The sequence below is a fragment of the Arachis ipaensis genome, chromosome B04 (assembly GCF_000816755.2).
Source record: "Arachis ipaensis cultivar K30076 chromosome B04, Araip1.1, whole genome shotgun sequence".
NCBI lineage: Eukaryota > Viridiplantae > Streptophyta > Magnoliopsida > Fabales > Fabaceae > Arachis > Arachis ipaensis.
In genome coordinates, this window is record NC_029788.2 from 104,379,475 (window position 1) to 104,391,163 (window position 11,689).

The window sequence follows — 11,689 nt, forward strand, 5'->3', positions numbered from 1 at the left end:
AAGTCTTTTTTTATGCATACAACAACGAGTCGTTGTCTTACTTGGTGTGGTTGGTTATATGGATCAAATAGTACCATTGAACTTTATTATATATTATATCTATAAAGAGATCGTTTACATGTAGATTTCGTTTGACTATTTCATGGATAGTCTTCTAAAGTCTTCCTCTCCCTTTCGCTCATTGTCCATCTTCCATCTCATCCACCCTCCTGACGGGGTACTCTGTCGACCTTCTTGTCACATGTTCAAACCACTTGAAACGCGATTCTACCATCTTTTTCACAATAAGTGCTACTCCAACTCTCTCTCTTATATCTTCATTCCTAATTCAATCCAATCGCATATGATCACTCATCCATCTCAACATCTTCATCTCTGCCACACTTGACTTATGTTCGTGTTCTCATTTGGCCGCTCAATACCCTGTACCTTAAAGTATAGACGATCTGATAGTAGTGTGATAGAATTTACTTTTAAGTTTTAAAGACACTTTTTTGTCACATATAAAACCAGACGCACTCCGCCATTTTGACCAACCTGTTTGAATTCTATGATTTACATCATGATCAATCTCACCATTATCCTGTATGTTGCACCCAAGATATTTAAAATTTTTTACAATTCGTAGGATGTTTTCTCTAATCTTCACCTTTATATTAGGGTTTTTCCATCGACGGCCAAACTTACATTCCATATTCCATCTTGCTACGACTTATGCACAGACTATACACTTCTAGAGCTCCATAAATCTAACTTTTTATTTAGATCTTCCCTTGACTCTACCATAAGGACGATATCACCGAGAAAAAACATGCACAATGGCACAGGCTCTTGGATATACTCTGTGAGTACTTCCAAGACTAATGTGAAAATGTATAGATTTAAGGAAGATCCCTGGTGTAATCCTATATCATTAAGAAATTCTTCAGTCACACCACCTTGAGTCTTCACAATAGTTGTAGCCCATCATATTTGTCTTTAATTGCACGAATATATACGATTCTCACTCTCTTCCTTTACAAAACCTTCCATAAGACCTCCTTTGACACCTTATTGTACGTTTTTTCCAAATCAATAAACACCAAATGTAGATCTCTTTTATTATTATAGTACCTCTCCATCATCCTTCTTAACAGGTATATAGTTTCAGTGGTGAAATTATCTGGCATAAAACCAAATTAGTTCTCTGTTACTTGTGTCTCTCTCTTTTTTATGCATATTAAAAAGAATTTTAATTTGTTTTATTAGGTATATTTTAATGAAAATTCAAGACAATGAAATTGATTCAGATGCTTGTTCAAATGACTTAAATGATACGTTAAACGCATTAGAAGAATGGATTCTAAAATATGAAGATGAATTGAAATCGAAAGTTGGCATGGTCTTTGATACGGCATTCCAAAATGTGAAGATGAATTAAAATCGAAAACGTAGAGAGGAGTTGTGGCAACGACACGAGCACAAGGAGGAGCAATGACAGTGACAAGACTAATAGTGAAGGAAATAAAGCAGTACCAATAGATGTTCAAAAATTAGGAATTTAATTTTTGGTATCCAAACGCAAGAGAAGAAGAAGAGGAAAAGATATAAGAGAAAATCTGGTATCCAAACACAAGAGGAGAAGAAGAGGAAAAAATATAAGAGAAAATCCTACTTTTGGTCAAAAAAAGAGAGATAAAGAAAGAGAGAATAATAATTTTAATTTTAGCTTTTAAAATAAATTTAATCTTGGCTATTAAATTTAATCTAACAATAATAATTGCATTCTCACTTCTTATATAAATAATTCATTCTCATTATATATATAAAAGTAATTGCATGCAATGAGCTCCTTAGTGCATGACACCAAAATGTATGTACATGCAGCTATACGTAGGATGAGACATGAAGTAGGCCGTGGGAGTAGGTTCTTCTCATGAAGTCGACACAAAATCACGAGAAAAGAATAAATAGGTCTTTAATTTTTTAGTCCGCAGACATTTAAATTTCTAACAATTTGAAAATACATTTAGATTCCTGACTTTTTTAAAACTTGGATACATCAATCTCTCTGTCCACTTGGGTCTGACAGACCCAACGAAAAAATCAAACATGGCTTCCGATGTACTGGTGATATACAGATGCACACGTAAGAGAATTTTTAAAATGGAACAAATTAAACCCAGAAATCAATGTCTAAATTTTAAAAAAGTCAAGGTCTTAAATATATTTTCAAATTCTCAAGGACATAAATATCCACAAGCCAAAAGATAAAGGACCTATTTGTCTTTTTCTCTAAGATCACATTGATAGATAAAATTCAGACAGAAATATTGTATCTTGGAACATTGAATTTGTACATTTTGTGTCTTTCCTAATAAAAATGTAGAGACACTAGGCAAATAGATACAACTTATTTTTTTTCTTTTTATTATCGCTATTAATTTTTCATAATTACATTTTTTATCATCCTAATTTTTTTTTTTCTAAATTTTGTATGAAAGAAAAAATAAAGCTAAATTAGACTTTTCCTTATTTGTTCTATCTTATATTCAGTTTATCACTAAACAATACAAAAACACTAATCTTTATGTCTCTATCTTTTGTGTTATGTTCTTGATCCTCTATTATTTAGTTTTCAAAACCAAACATAGCCTAATATATAGGTAACCCACGCGGGCCACTATTTTGGAGGACAGAGGGGTTTAGTTGTATTGAAGTACTTAGTAATTCATTAGGCTTAAAGTACATGGAAACCTGCTTTATGTTACTTTTGCTTTGGCCTTCCATGCGACAAATTTCATATTTTCTTGCTTGTATCTTTTCCATTCACTCAAAACAGGTAAGATGACTGGCTTTATAACAAGCAGAAAATATGGCTGCAATTTAGAAAAGTAGAAATAAAAAATCAGTATATTTCAACTTGTAATATAAAATTATGAGGGCATCTTAGTTCTTTTTTGTGAAATGCTTGATCAAGCTTTCGAAATTATAGTCGTGCTCATTTCCATAATCCAGTGACAGTAGCAGAAGAATTGAGAGTTACATGAACAAAAAGGAAATGACAATGAGCTATACATATCCTTACAACTTTTATATGTGCACACTTTATGATAAAATGTCATCAAACTAAACCAGAGTTATGTTTACATCTTATGTTGACTCGTAATGTGCATTCCCTAATTATGATGCCACTAGGAAAAAAAATGAGCCCTAATATGGTTGAATCATTCAATTATCAAGTGTCTCAACCCACATATGCCTGTTAACTTATAGTATTTAGGACAAAGATGAAGAGTTAAAGAACCAACCGCATAGATGCTAACAGAATGCCAATACGAATAATAGCTGATAGACATAACTGAAGGATGAAAAAAGGAGTCCTCTGCCAGAGCTCTTGCTTGCCTTGATGATACTGACAAGAAAACAGATTGATCATATTTAGCATTAGGCAATAGTATAAAAATCTTCATCAAAGTCGCTAACAAGCTTTTGAAATCAAAGATAAGCTTAAAGAAAGCATACCAGCAGATGCATCATAAATTCCAGCAGATGCATTACTTTGAGCAAATTTTGCAGCTTCCAAAGAAATCATCACCTGGTCAAAGCGGGATTTAAAGTTAACAAGAGTATGAAATTTTCATATCAGTTAATCAGTCAAAGGTGAATTAAAACAAGCAACTTTATCATTCTTAATACACTTGAAGATAAACTACAGTTTCCAACCAAAATATCATCCAATAAGCATTTACAATCACCTGTTTTCCAATTTCATCAGTGATAATCATCCTTGGCAATGATTGAACTTGCATGGAATTGAATTTTAAGAAGCTTACGCCAAATACTAGCCAGATTGAAGTTAACAGACTCAGTTGATAAGATTATACGTACCAATCTGGAAAGAGATCCAAGTGTCGCCGCACAAGAATAGAGGTTAAGGCAAACATGATTCTGTGACAAAACATCCAACTCCCTACATATAATCACAATCAATGAGAACTAATTTGACAACGTTTTATATATTAAGGACTATTTTCTTTGAAAATATGGAAAAAATAACAAATATTACTTTACAGATATAAATATTTATGTGAAACAAAGGCACTACAATTTGTTATGCCTTGTAGAGTTGTAGCATCCCCCTCAGGCTTTGTGAAATTCAATTCTTTCCCAAGTCTATTCTAAATATCTAAAGCAGGAATATTAGTCTTGTTATTTCATTTAGGAACCATTTATAGAAGAACAAAAAGAATACAAAATGGGTTATAAAATTTTTTAATAAAAAAAAGTATTTTCCCCATGAAGATGTACAGAGGAACATGTAAAACGAAATTGATGTGAAATATAATGCTCATTCAACCATCCCAAAATCATGTTAAAACATGTAGTCATGATCAAGCTAAAAAGCATTATTTTAACATAACAAAGAAAATTACTTTGTAAACCATGCAATAAATATTTTAACATATCACTCATACCATACATTGTGTGAATCCCTATGAAACACGGATACTTCGTTGAGTTGCCGTGTCTGGGTGTCAAACACATTTCAAACACGACACTCATTGACACTCGTCTGACACACGTGTCTGTCGTGTTCAACAGTGTCTAATAAAAAATAAAAAATTCTTCTCCGGACGCACTTGAACACACCTAAATACCATCACGTGTCAGCGTGTCCAACCTTATTCTTAACACATATTTTTGAAATGAGTTTAGAAATAATATATATTATTATTTATTAAAACAAAAAATATTTTAAATACTTTTATATAGTTACAAGAAGACATTAAAAACAGTTAAAAAATATTTTATATTTTAATCCCAAAAAATACTTTATATTTTATATATATGCCGTGTCCCCGTATCTTATAAGATTTTAAAATTCATGTGTCTGCGTGTCCTGTGTCGTGTCGTGTCCCGTGTCCGTGTCAGTATCCGTGCATCATAGGTGAATCCTCTTTCACTCCCTTGGAGAACGTATGTGCCTGATTGACCAACGTAGAGGTTATCAGACTTAAGACCAAGCAGTTGCTGCAACTACCCCATTAGAATTTCGGAAAGCTTCTAGAGATCCTGTTTCATGACTTGCATGATTCCATGTTCAGCAATTGAATTTATGAAAATTAGCAGTAGTGGGATACTGGGATACATGAATACCAGCATAAATCAGTTGCATAATATTCATTATCTACACCAAGATAAAACAAAATATAATAAAACTCTTTCAAAAAAATTTACTGAAATTAAATGGTTTGGAACAAGAATCTATCAAGTATTTGTTTAAAAGTTATAAGCATATTACACACAGAATAAAAAACACCAAATGTTGCTTAACTTTCATTGTATATAGCCAGAAATTTTGCCTGAGAGTTAACAAACTACTAAACAGTGGCAATTCATGAGTGAAAGGAAAACCTGGGTTGAAATCATATGTCTGGGTGGATCCTTACTTTCCAAATCCTTTATACAGCTTTGGGGATTCCATACAACACCACCTCCCCACATCTGCAATATTCCAAAATAGCCTCTTCATAACAACAAAAAAATTGGCGATTCTATACAACATGTAATAATACAAAAACATTAAGTAATGAGAATTTGAAGGCGAGATGAATAACTCGGGATATAAATCCATTTGTATTAGACAGGTCCCCGTTTGGAAGCTCCAACTGGAGAGGGCATTCCTTTGCAGATGGTATATACCTGGAATTATGAACAAGGAAACTGGCAATGTAGCTCTGTCTAAATGCAGAACACAACTAGTACATTGAAATCACGCTAGAGAATATGTATACCAGTAGAGAGAATGAGATAAAGTAATTTCAATTGTACTGCTATTTTAGGTTCTGGAAAGTAAAAGTAATAAATCTAGGATTGAGATGAAAATTATACACCAAAAGTTGCAACACTTTAGATCTCCCACCCGCTGCAACTGAAGTATCCAAGTGCCACTCATTAGAATCAACCTGTTCAACATAGTCAATCCACCACAAATATATTATTATCTTGTCTCAGGTAGACATTAAATGAAATATGAAAAGGACACATGTGAACCCTCAGCAGATACTTTTTAATGCATTAGCAATGATAACAAATTTACATAATTTGAACCAAATTTACATATGACTTGCATAACTCAAAAGGTAAATAAACTTCTCAATAATCAAAGCATTGATTTGCGATTTATCTGATAGGCTGGGCTAGAACTAAATAATAAGTACACTTAAATTATAAATGATAAGTCGGAGCCTCAGAGAATGCGTACAAAGAAAGGAAGATCCTTGGTACTAGAAATGTGGCTTCCAAGCACCTCATCCCAGTAAGAAAATGAAGACTTTTGCGTATGATATAAAACCTGCCAATTACGAATAATTATAAAATCAATCAAATCTAAACCGTACAACATTTTTTAATTGTTACATGCAAACAAGAATTTACCTGGCTTTCAACTGTTATGTTTGCTATAGGTTGCAAAGATTGGATTACAGGTTGCAACAGAATCTCATCAATTTCACGAAAATTCCTACATTAAGATCACAACAGAAACTTCAAAATGATTACAAAGAAAACTAAGGTAATACTTTTAATGACAGGACATCAAAAAAATAAATAAATAAATTTCAACAATCTACAATGTAACATTTAAAGCCTCGTTGCCATTAATCTCTGTGAACTCCACATTTCATTTCAAAGCAAGTTCTCTCTATGCCAAACTTTTTATAGCATATCTAGAAGAATTCCCAGTATAGCAAAACAAATGCATGTTATCTATAAAACACAACAAGAACACTCCAAGGGAATTACAGTTTTCACAATCCATACCAATCATATATCCAATCCCGCGGCTCTGCATTGAGCAAACTGAAGGAAAGAACAATCCTGCCATCAGCACCAACCGGCATGAACTTGGCGCGAATCGAATCCCCTTCACTCCTACCATTCATGAACACCTTGGCAAAGATTTCAGCCACCCTCGAAAGTGCCTTCTCCTCCAAAACACCGCCGAGTATCCACGCGTGCCGATACTTCCCCACCACAGCCCTCACCTCTGCCTCCTTGTCGCCCCCATTCACCACCACCACACTATACACGTTCCCTCCACCATCCACATTCCCCAAACAACCCCTCAGCAACTCATCAACATTTTCATCACTCAACTTCCCGCCAAAAAAAGCAACTTCTTCACCACACTTAAACGGACACTGAGCTTTCGAATTCTCCGTCCGCATGCAACTTGTGCCCGAATCAATCACCACAGAGACCTCATAGGCACCGCAATTACCGCATTGCGAGGAGTTAGGGTTCAGTAGGGACATCTTGTTGATAATTGCTTCTGCAACGTCGTTTGAGGCGGTGAAGTTGAAACCAAGGAACATGGCTTGGAATTGGCAACGGAAGTGTAAGGGTTTGGAGTCCAATTGCGAAGAGAATGCTTCTATTCCACAGAAGGGGAGCGGAGAACGGTAGATTTCGACGGATTTCCATAGCAGCGGGAAACCTGCAAATAAACAGGACAGAAAGAAAGTCAAATAGTTGACCAACACTGGATTGGGTCAAAGTAGTTGACCAACTGCATATTCGGTTACCTAGGATGAATGAGAAGGGGACAATGAGGGTGAGGATGACAGGCTTGATGCCGGGTTTGGTGGTTCGCATGGTTTTGGGGTCCAACTCCATTATCTTCTTTTTGTGGAGACTTCAGTTTCAGAGGAGAGTGGGGTCTAGTAACTGCTCCAGCTGTCAGTCACCAAAAAAAAAAAAAAACTGCTCCAGCTGTTGGTGTAGCGTTGCATGGGAATAGAAAGGGTTCCCAGTTTTTATTTTTTCGAGATTCTCTATTTAATTCACATCGTGATTCGATAATGATTGAATTTCCTCTAAATCAACTCATTCAATTCCACATTTCCACTTCATTATATTTGGATTTGATTCAATCACCCAGCTTTATCTTCCTGCCTCTGCCCATGTCAATCTCCCGAGTCGTAGCCATAGTTTTTTATTGCGGATGGCGGCTCATGGCGGTGAGCCAAAAATCCGCCATAAAGTTATAGCGGATGGCGTTGCGAAAAATGGCGGAAATGGCGGATTACCTAAAATATACATATATATACAAAAAAAAACATACAGAAAAATTGCAAATATAATAAACTATAAAATTTATCTATATAAGCAACTTTCTAGTCATAAAACATCTAATTAATATAGCAAATATAGTAGCAAATTTAGCAAATAAATATAACATCAAGTTCAAATCATAACTCAAAAGTCATAGCAAGCCATAAAATAGAAAACATAAAACATAAAAACTATAAAATCATCTACATTCTAGCTCTCATCAAATTCATCCAAATTAACATGATTATTATCGTGTCCCTCTACCCCCTCATCATCCTCTGAATCAGTATCATTGAATTGAATCTCCTCTTCTTGTTCTTCTTCATTTTCAGAATTCTCTTCATCTTCAAATTGTGGTTCTTCTTCCTCTTTCACAATTACTGCTTTTCCTTTTCCTTTTTTTGAAGCCTTAGACCCACTTGGTCCACCCTTTGCACCACCTCTTGCAGTTGCAGGTTCTTTTCTTTTTCTATTTTGTTGTCTTCTAGTATATGTCATAGGCTCATGTCCTCCCATTGCTTCAAAAACAAGGTTCCAACTCAAAGTGTTGTCATCTTGATGAACCAAATCAGCATCATCATCCATATTATCATCATCTCGAAAGGTGGCAGTCCCAATTTCTCCCACTAACCACTCATTACACTCATCAATGTCATTGAGTGCAATAGGGTCAACTTCATCTTTAAGGTTGTACCTCTCGATGAGTTGTTGGTTATACTTTATGAAGACCAAGCTCTCCATCCTTTCATGATCAAACCTATTTCTTTTCTTAGTATGAATATACTCAAATATACTCCAATTGCGTTCACATCCAGAAGCACTACAAGTCAAGCTCAAGATCTTGATAGCAAGGTCTCGCATGTTTGGAGCTTCATGCCCATATGTCCGCCACCAAAATGCTATAAAATTAAAATAAATTTATCTAAGCCTTTAATCGAACTAAATTTAAAAAGTTTTGTAAAATTTATAACAATCTTACCAGGTGAAATCTTTTTCCTCTGAGATTTTGCAAAGGATGATCCAAAAAGTCCATAGCCTGCCTTATATAATGTTTGCTCCTCCAATATCTTCTCTTGCACAGCTATACTTGGCACCAATCTAGTGATGCACTCAAACCATCCCTTTGTAACTTCTAAATCCAATTCAATGCGAGGATTATCATAAAACAAATCCGGATTCAGAAAATGACCAGCTGCATGCAACGGACGATGAAGTTGGCAATTCCATCTGTTGTCAACGATTTTAAAAACTTCAGAATATTTGTTCACATCATTAGAAAATGTTTTCATGATGCATTCCTTTGCCTTTTCCATTGCTTCATATATATAACCCATTGGCGGCTTCTTCTCCCCATCAACAAGTCGAAGCACCCGAACAAGAGGCCCCATGATCTTAAGGGTGTACTTGACATGATTCCAAAAGGAGGGCCTAATAACAATCTTTGTTGCCTCCCTCCCCTTTGCCTCCCTTGACAACTTATTCCTTACCCACTCATCCGAAGTGAACATTCTTCTTAGATTTCCTTTCTCCTCATAAAGCCTTTCCAAAGAGAGAAATGAAGTGGCAAATCGGGTGACTGCATGCCTCACCAATTCCTTGCCATTTGTGAATTGTCTCAACATGGATAAAGTGCTAGAGTGGCTATAAGTGAAGCTAACCAAAGAAATGACACTTTTTATGGTTTTTTGGATTAACGGTAACTTCCCAATGTCTTCAAGCATCAAATCCAAACAATGGGCAGCACACGGGATCCAAAACAAATTCGGTCTTTTCTCCATCAGCAACTTACCGGCTAGAACATAGTTGCTCCCGTTGTCTGTTACAACTTGAACAATATTTTGCTCCCCAATTTTCTCAACAATACCATCAAGAAGCTCAAACATTTTTTCACCCGTCTTCACATAATCAGAGGCATCAATTGACTTCAAAAACATTGTCCCAGCAGGAGAGTTTACAAGAAAATTGATAATGCTCCGTTGTCTCTTATCCGTCCAAGCATCTGACATAATAGAGCAGCCATACTTTTTTCATTGTTCCTTATGACCCTTCAACAAGTCTTTGGTGTATTCTAATTCCTCATTAAGGAGTGGCACCCTTAGAGCATGATAAGTGGGAGCAGGTAAATTAGGACCAAAGCTTCCAACAGCCCACAACATTTCTTGAAAACTCTTCAACCTCACTGGATTCAATGGAATCCCAGCTTGGTAGAACCACCGGGCTATGTATCGATGAACTCTACGAACCGCTTCCTTATTACATGCTTCCTTGATATTCTGTTGCCTCAATTTCTCCTTTTTATTTCTTGCAATGGCAGTTTCGGGTCTTTTCATAAACAAGTCCATTGGACCTCTCATAGAACTTGCCCCCCCTCTAGCTGCTGCCATTGGAGTTGGATTTGGAATTTCATCAATTCCTTGAGCATCTTCCTCTGACAATCCAAAACCCAAACTATCTAAATCAAGCTCCCTAGCATTGACACTTTGTTCCTCAGTGCTTGCCGGCGTAGAACTTTGTCTTCCTCGATTTTTTTTTCTGGTTGTAGAACTCCCATAATTCAGCAATAACATCCTTTGGGACCATTTTACATCCAGCAACATTCTCAGGCTTAATCATTAAGTGCTCCTTTGCCCGTGTAATTCCTCCTTTCGTAATTTTTCCACAAAAATTACATATGGTGTCATTGGTATTTCCCTCTTCTACAGCAGTAACATATTTTCACCCTGGATCAATCCTAGTGGCACGGACAGCAGCTGCAGGACGAGAAGCAGTTCCAGCAACATGGCCAGCAGAGGCAGAGGCAGGGGCAGGGATAGGGACAGGGGTAGAGGCAAGGGCATCAGAATTACGGGCTGGTCTAGAAGTTGACATGATGAAGATGAACTGAACTGAAAGGAAAAAGAATTGGAGGAAGAGAGGTTTATGAGGGAAGAGAAGGAGAAGGAGACAGGGAAGTGAGTGAACTGAATGAAAAAAAAAGGGAACGGTAACTTCTACAAACCAGAAAAAAAGGGAATTGTGGTGATGAGCGGCGGTGACCACCAGCAGTGACGGTCGGCGACGAACGGCAACAGGTGGCAGCGACGGGCGGCGACGGACGGCCCGCCACGCCATTCCGCCATGGCGCCGCCATGGCCGCAATTTTAAAACACTGGTCGTAGCCTCACTTCAAGTGCCGTCAAACTGTCGTAGGTTTTGAAAATCCAAACGGTTGTTATTCAACAGATGGATATTAGATTTAAAAATTAATTTTTTTTTGTAAATTTATAGTGAGGAATGCTAGGGGCAGCAACTTTTAGGATTTATAGCCATCAAATAGTCATCAATGAGGTTTTTAATGGTGTAAGATTAGTGCGAGATTTCATCCAATGGCTCACTTTTCTTTGATGGTTATATGCTGGCCAGAATTTGATAAAGTTGCTGGCCTCTAAACTTTTCCATTTATAGTACCGTCCTTTTAAAGCAATGTTCTGACTTCTGAGAATTGGAAATTGAAAATTAGTCATTAAGTAATTCGATTCAAGATAAAAATTGGCCAACAATAAAACAGTTAGAAATTCAAAAAAAATAATTTAATTTTTAGCAATTAACTGAT

General features: G+C 36.2%; 2 protein-coding genes across 2 annotated transcripts; both read right to left on the reverse strand.

The window, feature by feature from the left end:
- On the reverse strand, positions 2,406 to 7,738 carry LOC107639688 (GPI transamidase component PIG-S-like). The gene is given in 13 exon segments (XM_021121443.1): positions 2,406 to 2,858; positions 3,291 to 3,394; positions 3,505 to 3,577; positions 3,738 to 3,784; positions 3,867 to 3,948; positions 4,924 to 5,055; positions 5,398 to 5,487; positions 5,601 to 5,685; positions 5,875 to 5,948; positions 6,248 to 6,337; positions 6,421 to 6,505; positions 6,805 to 7,480; positions 7,569 to 7,738. Coding segments are annotated over 13 exon segments (1,746 nt in total). The 5' UTR covers positions 7,660 to 7,738; the 3' UTR covers positions 2,406 to 2,741.
- Positions 7,996 to 10,103, reverse strand: LOC107636918. Its single transcript, XM_016340388.1, has 3 exons — positions 9,077 to 10,103; positions 8,517 to 8,996; positions 7,996 to 8,072 (listed from the first exon to the last, which is right to left on the reverse strand). The coding sequence occupies exons 1-3, from the start codon at positions 10,101 to 10,103 to the stop codon at positions 7,996 to 7,998; spliced, it is 1,584 nt and encodes a 527-aa protein (XP_016195874.1).